This window comes from Phalacrocorax carbo, chromosome 15, assembly GCF_963921805.1.
Source record: "Phalacrocorax carbo chromosome 15, bPhaCar2.1, whole genome shotgun sequence".
NCBI classification, from domain to species: domain Eukaryota; kingdom Metazoa; phylum Chordata; class Aves; order Suliformes; family Phalacrocoracidae; genus Phalacrocorax; species Phalacrocorax carbo.
In genome coordinates, this window is record NC_087527.1 from 9,557,312 (window position 1) to 9,578,612 (window position 21,301).

At 44.9% G+C, this 21,301-nt stretch overlaps 1 protein-coding gene across 2 annotated transcripts in view; it reads right to left on the minus strand.

The window, feature by feature from the left end:
- SETD1B (SET domain containing 1B, histone lysine methyltransferase) overlaps positions 1-21,301 on the minus strand; it is a 53,111-nt gene that overhangs the window by 24,649 nt on the left and 7,161 nt on the right. For both annotated transcript variants that reach the window (XM_064466130.1, XM_064466131.1), the window contains one exon: positions 18,810-19,985. In XM_064466130.1, coding sequence (XP_064322200.1) covers positions 18,810-19,985 — 1,176 coding nt within the window. The remainder of the gene's footprint in view (positions 1-18,809; positions 19,986-21,301) is intronic.

Here is a 21,301-nt window from a genome sequence, read left to right on the forward strand (position 1 = left end):
AGACAGAAAGATCTTTTGTTATATAGATTTATTTTCATTCACCTGTCTGATCCTGGATTTACTGTGATTGCTGCCAAATACCTCCCAGGGAAGAGCTGAAAAGTAGCTACACTGTCCTCCCAAAGAAACTGCCTTCTAGCTGGCTTCCCTCCTTGCTCTCAACAAGGGGGAAAGAAGTGAGCTGATATGTGGCATACATGCTGCTACGAGGATATCGTGTCTATCACTGTAAAAAAAAAAAAACAAACTGTGTCAATCAGTCTTGGAGGTCACCCATACATTTCTGAAAGCATCTGGTACAACGCCTCCAGAAAACTTTCCTTTAGCCCACTGAGAGAAAGCCATTTTCAACTAAATTAATTTGTGCTGCCATCCTTACTTGCATTAATTAAATTAAGAGTTAGCAAAACAGGTATTTAATTATATGTGTGACACATTCTTTCAAAGGTGTTTAATGATGCAAATTTGTTGAGACGAGATTCATGTCAGCATAACTGGTTATAAATGGTCTCATTCATTGTTCACCCAAAATGCTAACTGCCACCTTTAATATTGTACAGTGCATTTTAGCACAGGCAGAGTCTCTTGAGTTAAGTGAAAGGAACATCCTGAGATCTCACTCCTTGATCAGCCTTAATAGTGACAGGTTAGAGAGCTGCTGAATACAGGGTATCAGTCTTGTCTCAGCAATACCCAGCATTTAGCAACCAAATGTCCATACCTGCAGAAAAAAAGAAACTACATCCTAATATTTGCACGCAGAACTGGCAGTTTCCAGATGTGAAGAGGCTGTTCTCAGAGGAGCACTGACACTGTGGCAGCAGTTGGGAGCTTCATCATACACGCCGTTCGATACCTTTCCTATGGGCAGAAGAACTTCACACGCTTTCATTTCCTTTTAGAAAGGCCATCTGATAAAGAATTTAGTCAGAATTTCAGAATGCATTTTGAATACCATGGCTCAGAGTTAATTTCACTGAAATATTCTGCTGGGAACCAACTTACTTGTATTTGAGGTAGGGAACCTGTATCACTGAACGTAGCAACTACTTTGACATAGCCTGGCTGATCTCTGGTGCATCAAAATAATGAAATAAAGGATCAATGGCATTCAGCACAATGCAAGGTCATTAGCTTTAATGAAGTGAAGCATCCCATGCTTGCAAGAAATAGCAAACCTTTAAGCCTGCTGCAACTTGCTCTCACAGAAACCAAATAGAACAAGAAAAATGCACTCCTTAAGCCCTAAAACTTTGAAAACTCCATATTTAAATACCAGCAATCTTTGCCATTTAAAATCTTAGAAGAAGCTTTTCAATAAAGCTAGAACTAACATCAGAAGCAGCTCTTGGACAAAAAATTTTCATAACCTGGTCAAACAGTCATCACTTGGTTTCGGTTTAAGTCCATCCAAGGACCTAAAAAATCCACCCTTTATCTTTACAAAAAGCAGGGAAAGAAAAACCTCCAGAGGTGACGAGGAGAGGAAAACTGACTAAACAAGGTCATACAGCAAGTCACTGAGGGCGGTGAGAATAGACTCCGGGTGCCTCTGACAGCCTGTTTCCCGGCTCCAGCTCCCTCGCTGCCTAGGATCTGTGTTTGACAAAGGAAACAGCCCCAGTGTGATACACTGCAATCCCAGGGTGAAAATGGCCCATGTTCTCTAACACACAAGTCTCTCTTCCCAGACTCCTTCAGCAGAGCATATTAAAGAGCATGAGATGCTTCAAACCTGCCTCGTTTCTCCCAATATCATCCAGAACAAAAGGGAAGCCTGAGGATGCAAACCAGCCACCTTCCTCAAAGACACAATTTCAATGAAAATCTCCTTTAAAAAAATACAAGCCTATTCAAGTTTGGCCCAGAGAATCCCACCATTCACTTTGCTAACAGAGTGAAATACCTCTTGCTGTCCAAAATCTACATACCAGAGCACAACAAGGACTTCAGACAGTATTGCTTTGTTCATGTTTAACTTGCTTGTAGCTAGAGAAGAGCTTGCAGGCTCCGCACGTTCTTTGCAAAGCATGCGAACAAGAGCGGTGCCTCCAAACTGCCCTCTTTGCTTACTGGGAATGCAACACTCAGGCAAAATGACATAGGAGAGGGACCATGCTAAGCATTCACACCTCATGGTGTCAGGCATGAACAAGACAGACTCAGTACCATATTTACAATACATACAAATATTTTTACTTTGCCTACTATAACTATAGCTCTCCCTCTGAAAGAACACACGAGGGTGGTACTTTGCTGGTGTTGCTGTGTTCCTGGAGCACAGGAAGGCGGAGCTACCCAAGGTTGTTTGACAGTATTTTAGCTACAGCAGCAAAAAACACAGAGCCAACCACTGCCTGCACCTTCCCAGGTGAGCTTTCAAGCCTGTTCAGATAACCATGCAATCACCAGCACCCATGGTGGCTCACGTCAGCCAGCAAACCACTGCTGCAGCCTGAATCTACGCTGAAGTTTGTTTACTGCCTACTCCCCGGACACCCCGGGTTGGTTAGTCACGTATTTTAACCTCCTTTGGGCAGCTAAGGGAGCACCTGTCCTCCTGCTGCTGTCAGAGCATGCAATTACAATCACAGCAGCTTTTAATTGGAACAAAACCAGATTTCAGGTGTATTTGCACTATTAAAAAAATGCCCAACTTGGAAACAGGCAAATGGAAGTCTTAACACATTATAGATCAGTGATTATAAATATCTTCAGCAACGTGTATTTTTATCTCAAGAACAGAGATTGTAAGATTTTTATATAGTTATGTATTTATACAGCACTTTGCAAATCTAACAGACAAAGGCTGCAAATGAAGCAGAGCAGAACACAGACCAGGGCTATACACTAATCACCATATCCTACAAAAAACAAACACCAAAAAAGCTGCAACAGAGCAAAGATTTCTTGCAGAAGTTACTTGGGTGTTTTGGTTTCTTTATTATTGATTGCAAAAGTATCTCTCACTACTTGGAAAAGAGAATTCAAGCTCTATGAGATTACAATATCCTACCTGACACATACACTATCTTGGCTCAGCTTGTCTTTTGGTCTGGTACTTACTTGCAGCACTTCTTTGGCAGAGACTATCCTCCCCACACCTACAGGGCTGCGCAACAAGTAAAACAAGTGACAATAATACTCAAGTGCTTATTGTAAACAAACAACACTGTAAACATGAGCTTAACCTACACCACTTTTTTTTTTTCCCTCTAATGCCAAAAGGGAACTTTAAGTTGATACCTCAAACCACAGAAGGATAAAGGGAGAATTCTCCCGAAGTCCCTGTTGGTCCCAGAACAGGGGGATGGGGTGAGGAAAAGCCACTGCGGTGCTTGTTTGCCTCTCGCTATGTGCTGCCTCAGGTGCTGTCCCTAATTAGACTGTCCTGCACAGGGGGAAATGCCACAAGTTGGCATTTGGAAGCATGCAAAGAAGGAGCTCACCTGGGCTTTCAGCGCACAGCAGGAGGGGCTTGTGAGGGGGGAAAGCACATGGAGCTAATGCTTACAAAGGGGAAAGGTCTCCTCACTCACTCCCAGTGTTTCCTGACACTAAAAACATAAGTAAAACAACTTGCGTTTTAAGGACAGTGAGAGAGCTGGAAGGCTGCCCACTGGTCTGTGACTTCATTAGAAAATCTAGTTAATTAAGATCTTAAAATGAGCTAAAATGACAGAAGTGCCAAAGACAGTATCCCAGACTCATGCAAATCTGCACCGCCAGTTTCTTGCAGGCCGTGAGATGACAGCTCAAGCAGCTGGTCTCAAAACTTCAAGGCACCTTTTCAGACTCCAGAGGGGATTTATCCTCTGCCTTCTCACAAGGCAGTGAAATTACATCTACGTCTCCAAGAAAAGGAACGGAGCAGTAACTTAAGTCAGTATTTCCAAAGCAAACCCAAGGACCACTGATGCGACACAGGGCATGAAACAGTGGTCCATAAAAAAAAAAAAAAAAAAGGAGAAAAATGCAACAATTGAACATGAGGGATTCGGACTATTTTTACTTGAATGTAAACAGAAACTCCAGTAGCTGTAGAAGCTGCATGGATTCTTCTTTCCAAAAGTTGAGATGGATCCTGGAGTAAGAAATATCCACTTAGGCATCCTCTAACCATCTCCATGAGGCTAAAAACTTTATTTAACAAGAGATCCAGGGAAGAACAGACAGCTCTACATGAAGCAAAGAGGACAGAAATGGGAGGCAAATGCAGTGTGATTAGTAGTCCAAGGTAACCAGATCTTCACTGGTCCAGAAACAAGATGACGTGAGAAACACGATCACAAAGGAAGACGACTCAACCAATGTTCAGAATTTTCAAAAATCCCTCGCTTGGCAAAAGAGCCCCATACTTTATTCTTCAACATGACTTCCAAGAGCCCAATCCAAGAGCTTCCCAGGATAGCAAGCCTCAGAGCCATAAATTAATCCAGTGGGAAAGCAACTGCCGCATCTGCCTCAGCAGAAAGCCTAAAGAGGTGAACTGGCAAAGAAGGTAATAACTTGCAGAGGGGTTTGCTCTGTTAATGTTGAGTGCATTACGTCCCAGAAAAGGGGTGGTTTAAATTCAGGTCTTTCTCCCTTCAGTAAGAGAAAGGAGGCTCTGAACTGCAAGATTCACAGCATATGATGTGGTTACACCATTCCTGTTGGCAAGATCACCAAAGAAGGGATATTTGGAGATGCCAGACATTGCCGCTGGACTTCCAGCATGCACAAGAGATTCTCTGGTGCTTGCAGGGACAGCTCTAGGAAGAGTGCAGGCTAACATAACATCCTTTGCATTCACATTCATCAACGCCAAGACTGGAAGCTTCCAGATCCCCTGACTGCACAGATTTGAGCCAAGACAAACATGACCATTCAACTGGGCAGATCACAAAATACAGTGAGTGCGAGATGGGGAGTCACTGGCCCCCAGCCCAAGATCAGGGACGCCTGGGCAGCCCATGCACGCCTCGATGTGAAGCTTGCATGGACAGTCGCCCCTTCTGCATTATACGAACAAATCTGAACTGGCAGGGTGAATGTGTGCCAATTCAGGGGCTGCGTCATGTGGCCATAGTGTTTTTCATCACATATGAAACACCCTAAAATTGGATTTACCATCTCATGGAACCATAGCCTTTTCCCTCAAGTCTTAAGTAGATCTTATTAAGGGGAAAAAAGGTTTTGGGGCGGGGGTAGAGAAGGAGGTAGGGAAAAGGAAAGAGAAGAGTGTTAACATTGGGGAGCCACGTAACAAGGCAGGCTCTCTCCACAGCAATGGTTGTTCTCATTTCCCTATTTTACATGGGGGGAAGGGATAACCGAAGAGCTATTTGCAATCTAACTTCAAAGGCTTTAGTGGCTGGGAAGCTAAGTCATGCATAAAAGGATGGTAGAGTGGCAAGAAAATACCCCCTACAGATAAATTAGTCAGGGAATGTTCTCTGCTTCTCCCAAAGACTTTCATACAGCCAGACTGGCTTTACCCAGGTAAAGCCCTTTTCTGACAGCAGGTTCAGTGATGCAGATTCCTGGGAACAAACCAGCCAAATCCAACAGAGGAACGAAACTGTCTCTCTGAAAAAGGCAGCGATAGGCATGCAATGGGTTTCTCTGTCATTTTCTGCCACCTCAGCTATTACCAGCAGGTTTTCTTCTAAGGTTTGTCCACACACAAAAGATGGAGTTTCAGGCAGCACCTCCCTCTCTAAAGATACAAAGAAAAGCAAGGAATTTAGGAGAAATCACACAGTATACGGAGAACTCATTTCCCAAATTATTCTGAAATGCGCTGCTTTTTCTTCACACTGGTGTGCAGAAATGCACCCACATTTCTACATAGCAGAAGGTACTTTACAATCAAAGATAAAGGGAATTGGCAACATTAGATCAGAGTCCACCTATAAGAAAAAAAATAAAGGGTGGAATAACTGTGTGTGCAGAGTACACAGATACCTTACAGTTCAGTGCCAGGCAGGAGCTCATATGCCATCCCCTGAGCTTACCCTCATGCTTAAACCTTAGGTCAAATGGAGCCAGGAATTCAGATCTTGCTATCAACAGGGTGATAAGAAAGCAGATAAGCTTGGAAAACAGTCTAGCTTCCCAGCTGATATCAGCCTATTGAAGAATAGGTTGTACACATACTGTATTTAAACAAGTTCTAATCAGCAGAACTAGGCCAGTTTGATATTCTTCCTCTTTTACGTACTACTACTATACCCTCGAGTATCTGAAATCACGTGGCTATTACAGTTATGGCAGCATTTTCAGTGCTCTCTGCATTTCCAGTGTTAGGAGCAACAGCAGTTTCATTTGCAAGACCAGGATGTCTGCACTGCCACCTGTGCAATGTTGAGTCTCCTCAGAAGGGAGGGCAGAAACAAAGGAATTGAGGTCTTGAAAGACAACAGGTGAAAGAAAAAAAGAGAAGCTTTTGTTAGATCATTCATCAGGATCATCTTTGAATGCTCTTCTGCTCATTGCTGTCAGCTCTCAGACCCAGGTGCCATTAAGTGTATCCTGAGGCACCAGATCAGCCACTTGCCTTCCTCCTCAAGAGGCATCCCAAACGATAAGCCTGGCCTCTTCCTCTGCTCACCAAGAGCTAGAGTAGTCTTGCCCTGAATTTCTAGCGTGCAGTCCTGATCTGTTCATGCAGCTGAGAAGAGGCCCAACTAGTTTTGGCACCTGCAAGAACACCTAGGAGCCTGTAGCCCACAGCTGATGGAACAGAACAGCCCTTTCCAAATAAGTACAGCTTTTACTCTCCAAAAAGTGCGGAACAAGCAAGGGGAAGGAGTTGAAGTCCTGATTTTTATGTGAACTTTTCCCTTTCCTGAACACTTTTGCTAGGATTTCATGAGCCCTCCAATGCTAGCGTGGGAGGTCACACAGACTTAGCACTATTCCCCCCCCAGTAGCTCTCTAACAACTATTTGAGAAGAAATAAGAAGCATGAAAGAGGGAACATACTGTTAATAAGGTCTTTAGGGCCTTGCTATCATCTTGACTGCAGTCATGGTGGCAACACAGTATGGTTTCAAATAACAAAACCTGCAGCCTTCTGTCCTGGAGACAGCCACTGCCTTCATACCAAGACAGGACAAACAGGACATCTGCTGTGTTTCTGAAATTCCCAACAGAACTGCTTCAGATAAAGACCGTTCAACCAGTCCACCCGATCTTGACAAAAAGCATCTAAAACCACTTTGGATGAAGCCCCCACTGCAGGTGGTATAAGTGCTCCAGGCCTGCTGGATTGTCACGGCAGAGAATGACGCTGGGGAATGAGAGGCCCACGAGATAAAAACTTCTCTCTAACTTGTTGTGGCCAGACTGCAAGTCCTTTGCAGCAGTGACCGCAAAGGATGAGTGGCACCCTTAATGAGCTTAGCAGACCCTACTCTTTTCTGAGCATTACAACACAAGCTAACAAGTCTTTCCCAGCAAAGTGCCGTAGGTGCATTAAAACCCAGCTAGACTGCAGGAAACACTTCACTCCAAGGAGCCTATTTCAAGCAGCTGAAGAGGCTGAGTAGAGATGTTCTTCCTCAAAAGTAAGGGTGAGGCCAGCAAGAAACAGTTCCCCTTTGGTAGCATTTCTCTTATCTTCTGGATCTTCTCTCTGGAGGCATCTTGAATTTTTCACTGCTTTATTTCCTGCCCAGATTTTCCTTCTCTTGCTATACTCTGATTTAACTAAGTGCAGTCAGAGAGGAGAGAATAAAGAACTTCAGCTGAGGTATGCAACATATTCATTAAAACATTACAAATTTTCCTCAATCTAAGTCAAAGCCTAAAGCAATATCCAGCCAGAAATACCTTCAAGTTTTCCCCCCTCCAAAACCTGTTCAGTGAGGGAAGGGCAACTTTTTCCCCATACCACTTCTCTTGGGTGATGGAAACATAACCCTTGTGGCTGCCAACTGTAGACTGATCCCTTAAAAATAATCTCTGTGCAGGACACGACATTTCTCATGGCCTTCTAGAAGATACCAAACTTTTGCTATTAAACTATCCCCACTATATGCAAAATAAATTGTGCAACCACAACTGTTCTAAATTACCAGAGTGGAAATACCCCACAGCTGGGCTGCATTCCCACTGCTATTTGTGCATGCTTAAAATATTAAAAAAAGAGACGACAGATAAAGTACACTGATTTCCTCACCTATCCCCTAATTAGCAAGCAGTAGGTTTAAAACAAACACATGGAAACACTTCTCACCTAGAGCAAAATTCAGCTGTGCACCTCATTGCCATAGGATACTGCAAAGACTCAGAAGTGCAGATGGGTTTGAAAATGGATTACACGTTTGTGGAAGACAGGTCCACCAACAACTACCGAACGATATCATGTCCTAATCTGCTGGTCATGAGTAGCAGAGGGACCCCAGGGGAGCACCACCACATACAGCTCTGCTGCTGATGGGGTTTTTGCATGGCACGAACTGCTCTGACCTTCCACTGAAGGTCCTTCAGTAACCTAGAGGAAATGACTCTCAACAACACAGAAAACCAAGGAAAGGTAAGGACATGCCTTTTCCTTGCTTACTCATGAGTTAGTCCAAAGTCTCTTTCTGTCTCTCTTGCAGCAAAGCCATAACCAAGCTCTACCACAAATGACCGCTGAAGAGGAAGGGCTGCGTGCACACACGCAGAGCCATTCAGCAGCAGCCAGTGCCAGGTGACCCATGCTCTGCTCCTCAGGCTGACCACCTCAGCCCTCAGGGTCTTTCAGGCCTCCCCATGTGGTGACGCTTATTTTACTCGCTTCCTTAATACTTGCTTTAAAGAGCTTTGCTAAAATGATCAAGATGAGTGCAAAGCCCTGCTGCACAGCATCTCTACAGCCCATACTTGAGCAGATATATCTAAACCATTCTCAATCACACAGCTCTTATTTTTATTTTTCAAAGCAGCTTTCCCATAATATTGGTTCATTAGTTTTGAAGTTACATATGAACTCTAGAAAAAGCAGGTTACTCATTTAAAGACCTGTGTGAAACAGTTGTGAGAAAGGCACAAAAACAGCCTAACACAGCTCTATGCTCATGCTTTCCATGCATTGCTCACCAATTCATGTGACCAGCTGGAAGGCATAGGCTTTTTTTTTTTTAGCAGTTGTGCAGGAACAGCTGGCTTGGTGACTTGCACGTAATAGTTTTTTACTTAGGGCAGTTTAGCTTTTGCACCTTTTGACACACCAGAGCTGCACAGTCCTTCTTATACCACATACCATAATCAATACATCTCACTGAATGTGATACTAAGGTTATGCCTCACTAGGACAGAACTACACTGTGCAATACTCTTGATACCAGAGTTTAGTTAAGATAAGGAAAATTCTGCAAAAAACTGGGTCATAACAAGGGTCCAACATTCATCCTTCTTACAACTCAGTTTGTACATTTAGCCCTAAATTCACTTACAATAAAATCGAGTCCTAACACAATCCCCATCCCAATTCAGAAGTCTAGAGACTACTATGAGCTGCCCTTCTGTGTTTTTTTTGTTTGGTTTTGTTTGTTTTTTTAAAGTATGGTACTATCTGAAGCTCAGGTTTTCTTCAGCTTGGACACTGAAAGCAGATCCACAAACCCTTTCAGAGCAAAGACAGAAACCATGTGGAAGCTGCACATACTGCACAGTAGTTGACCCCAAAAAACCAATGCAAACCCACCTGCACAGTTCCTCGCATCTCCCTTGTCTGCTTCACCCTTCTCCATGACCCCACAGCAACACACAGCCAGCTGAGCTGAGCTGCAAAAGCCACCTGGGGTCACCCCAGAAGATTGGCCATCCACAGCAGCCATGCCAAAAGGCACTTCCCTGACTGCAGCCTTGTGCCACAGCTCTTCTGTAGCACGTGCATCCCAACAACAAGCCAAGACAAAGTCATGCAACAAGATTTCCTCAAGCTGGAGTCTGAGGATCCAACCCAGCAGGGATCACAGCTTATTTCTAGCATCCTGCAGCCAGGCTGGGTGCTCCCTGCATGATGCCAGCTTCTGAGGAATTTAAAAGCAAGCCCAGCATCAGGTCTCCATCAGGGCTCTGCTGGGCAAGGATGCCCTTTGCCACCAAACCCACACCACCTTCCTGCCTGCTTCTCAATGACCTGAAATACACCTCAGGTTTGCAAAACCATCTGCTGTTACCACTTTTCTGATGTAATTTGGGAGATACATCCCACCTGACATTCTATTAACAAGCAAATAACATCACTGCAATTCCCTTGTTAAAACGCATCCTTTCACACACATCTCCATGGCATATATTTAACTGGTAGGTTGCCCTTTATGTTTTACTGTAACTTGAATAATTTTATGCAGTACTAAGGATTTTCATATTTTCCAAGTAATTTTTTTTTCCTGGACAATAGCAAAATGCTTGTAGCACCATAATAGCAGTTGCACATGTTTATCTGCATCCTTCAATTACAATATTTCAATTATCTGCACTGGATACTCTCAGCCATGTCTGCTGACCAAAATGCCACATTTGGCAACTGCTTAGCCACAAGGACTGGATTGGGAACTGTCCTCAGAGCTATGCAACAACATTAAACCAGCTCCTGCTTCCATCAAATAACACTACTATCACCTGAAATACATATATTTTGTTTTGCCTGCGACATAGAAGGTACCAGATATAACAAGCTCCTCTGGGAGAAGGGAATCCTGGAAAGGAGCTGCCTACTTCAGCAATCCCCAGGCTCCAGAGGGAACGTCTCCCCTACATGTGCCACACACGTTAATCCTGCACAGCGGGAGGAGGGGACACCGCTTGGACTTCAGCACAAAACTATACTCTCACTGTGGAACACAGCTCTTCTTGGAAAAAATGCAGGTAAGAAAGTGACTCTCGCTCCACACCATCCCCAAAAGCAGCACACATCCAATTCCTTGAGCAGGACAGCAAAAGGCTGTTTCAACCCCAGGAAAAACAAAGTCCCCAGTCCTTCCTTCACATCACTCAACCTGCACCTTCCACAGTCCTCTTCTTCCTAAGGCTCCACACCACAGCACTCATTGATACAGGGAATTTGGGCAGCGGTGAGCCTAAGGACATCCCACCTTGAATGCCTGAAGGCACAGGCAAGGACTAGACGCTGGCGAGACCGTCTTTGCTACTCCTCTTCCTCCCCTCCCTACCATTTCCAGAGCCTTTTTCCTTACTATCTCCCTGACTTACTGCCTGATACAGAGGGAGAGATATTGGGCAAAACGCGGGTGAGCCGGTCAAAGGTGTGTGATAAATTGCACTTAGTACAGAGTTACCAACTCCATATAAATAAATACTCCACAAAACACACACATTCAGAGCAGCCAGCAAATCCGGATACCACTAAAAAGTGCCTAAGTCAAAACACCTGAGTCCCAATGCGTGAAAATTGGAAGTTCTGCTACAGCTGTCTGACCCTTTTGCAACCAAACCTCCAAACCATAAGAACTGCTGCCAGCTTTGAGTTCGAGCAGCAGTTTCATTTCCTCCCTGCACCGTGCTTGCGCAGTACTCACAGTGCCCTCTATGCAAAGAGCGATTGCTGAAGCCCAAGCCACGAACAACTTCCTTTACTCAAACTGCTCCTGAAGCAACACTTTTGCAATGCCTGGAGGAGCGAACCTATTCCAACCTGGGGAGAAATTACAAACCCCAATTTGCCGTCTTGCTATTTTATGTGCATCTTGACCTCATCAGGCCTGTGGGCGCTGCTGGAACCTTGTGAAAGCAGCCACCGGCTTTATCTTAGCACTAAGAAAAACAAACAAAATAACCGAAACCATTTTTTTAAAACTCTTAAAACATTTTTTTACAAAATACTTTGGTTTTAGGAGCTGAAAAAATTTAATTTTCTCCTAATGAATAGGCATTTCCAAAAGCAAGCACTGCACTTTCATAATAAAGCCTGAGACAGCAGTAGCGTGTCTGGGTCAGGTACCTTGTGGGCAGGTACCTGATGCGCAGTTAAATTCATGGGTTTCATTTTGAGTTTTGCCCCATCTTCACTAGATACAAACAAGTACCCCAAACTGAAAACTAAAATTAATGGGGGGGTGGACGGACGACAAAGTCATGGGACTCAAAATTGATGCATATGGAAAAAATGTTCTACTGATGAACCGTATCTATTTAGAGGACTCCAGGAAAGGCAACAGCCAGCAGAAATTTGAATAAGCGCTCGTCTGTTCACTGCTTTGTGTCAGACACAGACACATATAGAACACAGCGGCTGCTCCATCTTCTTCAAAATCAGACCCAGAAATTAGTGCTGTTCTGGCGGCTGCCAGCACAATATGTTAACAGAAATTATTTTCTCAATATTTCTACTGATTACCTAACACACTGGCACGTTTTCTCAGTGTCACTGCATGTTGCAACACACACTGCCATCCAGTAACTTGTCTGCATTCCCTTGGTCACTTTTCACAACCATCAGACGCAAAACACAACTAGAATGATAATGGGTTGGAGAAACTGTGAGGAAAATGTGTCACTTCAATGTGAGGCTTCACAGCCTGCATTTATGACAACTGAATCATCCCTGCTAAAATCCTGAAAAGAATAGGAAGAACTCTGTAAGCAGCAAAAAGATGATGCCAAGGGCTCTCTAACTGTAAATAGCCTGCAGAGCTCAGACTTCCAAATATTATTCCGCCATAAGCTATATGCTATGGTTAAACATTGTAATTTGGATCTGAGTTTCCAGGCCAGCAGGGCATCTACAGACTACATAAACACAAAATCAGCAGTGCTCTACCTCTTAACAAGCAATTCAATTATATATACCCAGTCCACCAGGAACTGAAAATTTACAGAAAGTCACTGGTGGCAAAACAGAACAAACTGAGCTAGTGGCAAGAGTATAATCAGCAACAGTGATTTATAAAAAGGGATGGCAATGTCATTTCTATTAGGTATGCAAAATGCAAAAGCCTCAAAGTCTTGGCCTCGTATGAGAGAGTGAAAGAACCACTCAGCCTCCCAACCACAGCCTGCTTTCTATTTTTCAGTTACACTCCAGAGCATTTCACCATTTCTAGTTCTGCTCTCTCATTCTACTGAAGTTAGGTATCCAAAAAACCCAAACCGTAAACAGTCAAATACTTCTCCATTTAGTTTTTTTCCCCCATGAGCATACATGTATGACGACGTGCATCACCAAGAACACCAAGTGAATCCTATGCAATTCTGCTCTGAACAAAACTGACATTGGACTTGTTACCTCTCACTGCTTCCTATATTGAACACATTTGGCTGCTCAAGCCCTCTGTGCAGCTAACCACCAGCCTTGCAAGCACTCCATGAATCAAACTGCAGCCAAATACAAAAACACAAAAGTGAAATACAACTTAGCAAAAATGAACAGACTTCTCTACTTTGTATAAATTTTTGTAGGAGCCGCATGTTGTCACATGGTAAATTAATCAGATGTACAAGGAAGCAGTCCCTGCCTGTGGTCTTCCAGTATCAGTTCTGAAAAAAAAGGTAAGATGATAATACCTTGCATTTCCACCACTTCAGGAGCCAGGACATCCTTACCTTGACCAGGTTTTTGGGAACTGACCCTCAGCCCGCAGCATCCCTGGGAGGATGTAGGGCTGCAGCCCAGCCCCAGCATGCTCTGGACGCAGAGGCTGAACAGATACCTGAGCTCTCAAAAGAGTCTAGTGCAGTGTCATACTTAAATCACCTTTTGAGGGATTTGTGTGCTGGCTTCCTTTTCTGAACAAGCTTGAACTCCACAAGATCCCCTGAAGTCCCTGTGGCTTCTCGCTGCTGCCGTGCATGGGTCATGGAGGGCAGAACTGAACCCACAGTTTAAGCAGCTCACTCTCATCTTAATTTCACAGGTTTAGCATGGCTAGTGTAATCCACATGTAAAACCATAGCAGTCATCCAAATCTTTGCTGCCTGGGCATTGGCTGGCTACATTTCTGGAAATTCACGGTCATAACATATACCTATTTTTTGAGTTTCCATTAAGAACCAGTTCTGTCAGGCATGATCACATTCACAAGAGCTCAGGAGGCAGGAAAATTTGAAAAAGTGTTTATGAGACTGGGCATAAATCACAGCGCTCAGGTTTTTCTCCTTTCTTCAATTAAAAAAAATACATTCAGAGCAACCATTCCCCACATCTACTCCCCCCATCTCCCTCCAGAAATTATGAATCCCACTCTAGCTGTAAATTGGATCCCAGGTGTACCCATATGTATTATACATACATAACAGCTACTTATGGGCATAAGGGCTCTTGCACAGTTACTGTGGAAACCAAGGTATCAAATTTCCTGGCTCTTAAGACTCTACCTTGTCGACCTCAATGTGCATTTACCTTGAATAAATCACTTCTGCACTCTCCAGCCCAGAAACATCCCTTAGTAGAGTGCATTTGGGTTCATCTTCAGCAGGCTCCCTCTAACCCACTGTCAACGTCCCAGGAACCCAGTGCTGCCTCTGACCCTGCACAACCCGTGGATGGGAGCAGGGTACAGGAGGAGAGAGCATCCTTCTGCAGACAGAGACCAACTCACTCCTCCCACAGCACAGCTCCAAGGGGCATCGACCGCTCCCGGGACAACCACTCCAGGTACTGCTGGCAAAGAAACCCCTGCAGTTCCTCTCGCTGCCTGGACAGCACCAGGGCACTGCTTTCTCTCACAGTCACTCGTGACAACTAAAGGTTAAACTTGGTTCTGTAGGAAAGGGGAATCATCTATCAGCTACTGAAACACAGCCCAGTCTGAACGGAGATGCAGCAGCGTGGAGGAGCGTAAGACACGATGCAGTGTCTTGTGGAGAATGTCATCACATTGTGCTAAGGCTACAGAGGGACAATGTGACACTTCAACATAAATTTCTTCCAGTTCTGGCTGTGACCACACAAGAACCCAAAGATACTTTAATGCGAAGTGCGAATTCAGCCCAGATGTAACCTCAGGGACTTCAGCAGTGCTCACTGTAGGGCCGAGCCTGACCCACCTCATCCATGTGTAAGCACAGCTCAGAAATTCTCCCCGGGTAACTGCAAGCGGATCTGCTGCATACGCGCAGCTTGTCACAGGGATGTCAATGCCGTCCTCTAAGAGGCACCTCAGCATCCAGCACAGCATTAAAAACATTCTCAACAGCCAAGTGAGACACTGAGGGGTGCCAGTGACAGCAGTGGCTGTCGGGGTCTCTAGGGCTGCTGTGCACTGTGTAACTTCCAGTTTGCTCCTCAAACCATTTGCTAAAATTCACAGCAAGCAGCAGGAAAACTGCTCTCACTTTTATGTTTCAGGATCTTTGTTTTTATTATCATCTTTGGCATTTTTAAGGCACCTCTCCCACCACAGTAACTAGGTGCTTAGCCAAACTACCAGGAAGACAGAAGTCTGTTGATCCCTCAATTAAAACATACTTTTGTACTTATAAATCTGGAAAAATACCTTTGTCGATAATACGGTCTTCCTATTACACACTGGCTATGCACACAAATACATTCATAAGCTGAAACATGAAAGTCATCATCAATATACAACAAAGTGACTTGCTATAATCCTGTCACCCTCCCCAGTGCACACAGGCAGGGCCTCTTCCTGTAACAAGCCAAGCAAAAACAAGACCTGGCTCAGATGGGATGTCAAAACATCAAACTCTACTTCCTTAACCTTTGCACTTCTCAAACAGCAAAGATCCTGTGAAAAAGAAATTATTACAATTCTTTCCTTGTTATCTCTCAGGAACATAGGAAGGAAAGTTTGTACATTGTTACCCTCAAAAATTTTCCTAAAATAACAACGCAGCTTGGCTGTTTTCTTTCCTTGCCATCTTCCAGTGTCTTGAAAAAGCCCTCTCTGCCTTGTCTTCCTGGCTGGCAGGTTGTGGTGTTTGTAAAGGATCCCTTTTCTCCTCTTACCTCGTACTGCCCACATCCTGCTCTGTTCCACCTCTCAGCGCTTGTCCCTTGGCTAAGCTTAGCAGGACTTTCTCTGCAGACCATAATCACTGCTCTGAGATTAGTTGGAGTTAGGTGTTGCAGACAGATGCACAGCCCTTCCTCTCCCACACCCAAACTCCCTGCCAAGCTCTGGCTTAGGAGTATCATACCGGATCTTGAAATCAAACTCCGGGGTCTTGCATGATAAATCAGAGCAATTGCTGGGGCTTGGCTGTACCTCCTTTACTTATGGCAAGTCTGGGGTGGTTAACTTGCCTGACGATTTGACAGCGCTTCACCTATAGAACAAATGTTACCATATTAGCAATCATTGACAAAAATTGTGCTTGTTTTGATGGGAAACAAGAGTAGGTCCTTGAAAAGTACCTATTGTCTCAGGAAAACCTTGCCTGCAACTTTGCTGGCATCCTTATGAATCCCGAGATTTTCCCAGCTAGGGCACCCGCCCAAAGAGAGCTGGCCTGGGGCTGCTCGGACCCTTGAAGAGCCAAATATGAAGTAAATAAAAAGGTTCAAACTCTCTGCCCTTTATTGCTTCCTTATGACACTTTAATGAGCCCTCCCTGTGCTAATATATCATTTCTGCTCTGCTCCCCACACCACACAGTCACTCGAAATATTCAGCTCTGCCTTCCCTCTGTTTTGCTGGAGGATTCTCTGAAGGACTGAAAGTTGAATAGTGGTATCACAATAGGCTGAAGCCGGAGGTTCAGCTTTCCAGCCCTTACAGACTCAATGCCCCTCTCTAACTCAGTTGGAAAGCTCCAGCTCAAATTTCAGCCTATGTTAAGTCACTGTTCAGCTCTGCTCCTTCAGCAAAAGAGAGAGAAGCCAGGAGAGCCTTTTTCTAAAGCAAAAAACTAAGGGGGGAGAAGGGCGGGGGAAGGAAGCAAAAACACATGGATATCGTTTTTTGTGCATCAGAAGGAGCAATGAAAGACGCAGGCAACTTTTCAAACATGCCAGAAGAGCTTAGTGTGATTTGTAACCAAGAAGAGGGTTGGATAAACAGCTCCAACAACAAACACCAAACTTTTTGGGGGGAGGAGACAATTAAGGCCGCAATGACCTCATGGAGACCCTGTTGCCACCCTTCTGACTTCTGCAGGGGATTGAGGCATTTATATAATTTTGCATCACAGAACCATTGAGATGAACTTCTGACACCAGCATCTCATTAAGGGTAGATGAAGACATAACATGGGCTTCAACATGAGCATGCTGCTGCCCCATATCACAACCTACAAATATAACATCCCAGCCAGTCCCCCAGTGCTGATCTCAGCTACAGAAAGTGCCTGACCCCACATACCACACTGGCATTCATCCATCTTTCTAAACATGCTCAGAATCGGCTGCAACCCACTTGCATGAGAGTAAGGACTGCAGATACAAGCCCAGAATGGCAAGGAGATGAGGGATGCCTTCCTCATTATTTTTTAGACAACCTAAGAGTATCCCCATTTAAGCCGACCAGACTGAGCTCAAGGAATCAAAACTCCATTCCTAATTAATACATCAACAGGTCCCACCAGCCAGGGACCTGCCTCCCAAGAGGGAGCATGGGCCAGCCCACATGATGAATGAGGTCTCAAGCAGCTGAATTGTTTCAAAGGCTAAAGTGGCAACTGCAAGGACAAGTAGCTCTGGAATGGCATGTAGAAATAAGAAAATATCCACTACAGTTAAATTTTTTTTTCTATTTAGCAAGGAGTTATGCTATATGTACATCACAACAGTGCACTGTTATTGCTGCAGTGCTGTTCCTCCAGTTAGGCACTCTGCAGAGCCTATACCTACAGGAGCAGCTCCCCCTCTCCTGGAATGCAGCCACTTGTCAGGTGAAAACCTCAGAAATGCAGACCACTGGAGGGAAATCCATTCTGCCAGCTTCCCCCCAGCAAACTTTCATGTAAATGAGTAAATGAATCTACCACACTCGGGACATTTACACAAGACCAGCCCTCTTGGATGATTGAGGTCCCCTTACTGCAGAGTTCTCAAACCAGGTACAGCAGTTTCATTTGCTTGCATGACTATTATAAATACTGAGGAGAAAGGGTCTGGCATTTGCAGAGATCTGAATTTTGACCATTCCTTGACACAGCAGAATAGGACCGACACGTCCACTCCAGCGATACTCACATTTGTTGCGACAGACCTCCCAAACAGACAGGCCATGCAATGTAATTTCTCTGTCTGCTGGCACCAATCCACACCGTTAAGCTCTCGCTGTCCCTTCAGCCACAAATGCCCCAGCACAGGCAGCAAGCTCTGCTCTATTATTGGAAGACTCAGTGGAGCACATCCCCCACGAGCCAACTACCTCCTCCTTTCAAATGAGCAAAGCGAGTATTAAAACCCAGCAACTGTCTCCCATTCAAACCAGATGGCATAAATAGCTGGAGAGCTATCAAACAAAGTATACATTCAATACTTCGGCATAACATGAAAGCCCCGTTAAGCGAGTGTGTGCACACATACACACCCACGCTCAGGGACCAAAGCAACGGCAGAAAGTGCTCGATTAACTCCTCCAGTGGCTGAAGTGTCTGCTGACACTCAGGACAGTCACACAGCATAAGCGCTGGCCAAACTTCTGTGGCTTGTGCAGTCCTTGAGCTCTCCTCAAGCTACAAATTACAGCAGGCTGCTGTTATAAATAAGGGAAGCCAGAGACTGGCAAGTTGATTAAGACCATTGCTTTGTGTCACATCTAACTCATTTCCAGCTGCCTTGAATAAAAGAAAAAGCCACCAGAAACCCTACACTCTAATGACACTAAAAGAAAACCACAGCTCCCTGCCCCATTCAACTCCAGGGATACGCACGGAGCTTTGGAACTCAGTTCCAGCTCTCTTACCTCGTCCATTTTTTCTGATGTTGGAGTCTGGTCACCAGGCACCATTTCTTTAGCCTCTGACGTCTCGGTTTTGGAGGTCCTGCTCAACTGATCAATGGGAGTCATGCTGGCCTCCGACGTCCCCCGGGAATTCTGACTCAGAGAAGCCGTCCCAGGGATGGGCTCATCATCATCAGAGTCGGGTAACGGTGTTGGGCTAATGTCCTCCAAGCCTGTGCTGGAAGGGCGCGAGGAAGGCGTCTGACCTCTGTAACCAGGCTGAGAGTTTGAACCGTACATAGGGATGGGAGAGAGCTGGGAAGAAGAGGAGGAGATAGGGCTGCCTTCCATTCGGATCTCATTATCCGAGTCATGCTCATTAAGAAAGGGTAACTTTGTTCTCTGCTCTTTTAAGAGCATCTCAATCCTTGAGTCTAAACTGTTATGCTGCATTTCTGACTCCATGGTGGGGGTGCCGGGGGTCTCACTTCTCTCTGGAGTCTGAGAGAAGGATGCTGTACTCGGTTCAGGAACAGAGTTTGAATCGGGCAAGGGCGGAAGCTCCTCCTGTTTCTCCTTCACTGGGACAAAATCCATGTTAGTGGCAGTGCTGCTTTCCACAACCATCTCAGTGGGAGGTGGCGCGGGTCTTCGGTACTCTGTTTCCCTGGAAGTTTGGGGAAACTGCTGCTCATCAGATTGGGGAAATACAGCTGGTGCTTGGTAGGGAGAGAAGGCAGATTTGTAGCTCGAAGAACTAGAGTGGCTCAGGGGAGGAGTGTGAGAGAACTGAACTGGCTCCTGCTGATGGGATTTGTACGTACTAAACTGATGCTCCGTCCCTCGGTAAACACCTGCCGAATTATGAACATAGTGATGTCCCGGTCGACGGTTGTAGGCATCTGTAAATTTTGTGTCGTGTCTCCTGGGTTTGTACCCACTGTCCTGCCCAAAATGGTACACAGGTGTTGTCTGACGACTGGAATAGGTGGAATCCTGGGAAAACGGTGTCCCTAACCGTGGGGTGTGTGGTGTTCCTTGGGACTGTGGGGTAAATTGGCTGTACGAGTTTGGGGTGTCTTGCCGACAGCTGGAATAGGCTGTGTCATGGGAAAATGGTGTGCTACTGTTCGGGGTAACAGATGATCCGGCAGAAGAAAGGTTACTGTCTTTCAGGCGCTTCAGGGAATCTGTCAACTATAAAAACAGAAGAAAGAAAAGCACCTAAACACATGCTTTTCAAAAGATATCTGCCTAATCCATTTGGTTTTCAGAGGAGTTGAGTACCCAGGAATTTGCACTGATTTCCACAGGAAAAAAAAAAAGGTTACAGCATCCCTGAAAACACAAACCAATATCCATTATTAACAGTTCTCTTTGATTCAAAATAAAAAGCCAAGCAAAGAGGAACTTGTTTATAATAGGAGGAGAAAGAAGAAAACGGATATAACAGTATTCCTTGTAAGCTACATCCGAGAGCATCAGGTAAACAGGAGACTACAAAATACTTTTAGCTAAAAGAGTTTCAATTTCTATCAGCTACGTAAGGCTTGTCTAAATTGCAAATAGGAGAGATAATTAAGAAAATTCTGAGATATGAAATTATCAATTTAAGTTTTGTGAACAAATCAAAACATACAAATCAGCAATCTGTTAGCCTGCAACCAAGCCTGTGCAGCAGGGCTTTGTGTTGGTCCAGCTGAGGGAGCTGACCCACTACTCTCCCTACCAAACGTTCATCTGTAACAACAAGGCAGAAGGCTACAGGTATGAAACATGCAAAAGGTTCTAAACTACTAAAAATGCATTTTAAACCCCTTCCCAAAGACAAATGCTCAGGTAGAGCACTATTGATTATGGCATTTGAAACTGAAACCCTACAAGCCTACAGAGCAGCCAAGTAATTGCTCTGCAACTCACTTCACTCGCACATTCAGGGGGTTTCTAGGAGCAGCCTTCTTCCAACTCATGCTCTGCTGAGTCATAACAGTGCCATGCTAATGATCAGTGCCAGAATCAATTTTCCATAATGCAAAGCAAGAGCTCAGTGAGAATCCTCCTGGTAGTAAGAGAGGCAGGACTGAGCTCCAACTCCTGAAAAGCACACCAGGATAGCTAACTGGTGAGACTACAGGCTGGCTGCTACTCTCCCAAGCACAGGTAGGTAGAGAGACCCTTAAACCAGCCTGCTTATAACATGCCAGCACCATCAAACACAAGCTGAGCTCTCACCTGCCTGCTATACTTGTGCACACCTTGCCCACTCAATAGCGTGGACTTGCTCTTGGTGTGACCCCTAGAGAACACGACCACGTGGACACCAGGAAAGTTTCTTCCTCAACTGTTCTAAAACCCACAGAAAGGCCCAGGAACCAGCCACATACTTCCTGCTAAAATCCACATCTCTGCACCTTTGGTGTAAATGTGATGTGGATTGTTTTTCAGCTGGATTTGGATATGGCCTAGGGGCAGGGATTGTGACCCACAGAACTGTCAGGTCTTGGCTGTTCTGC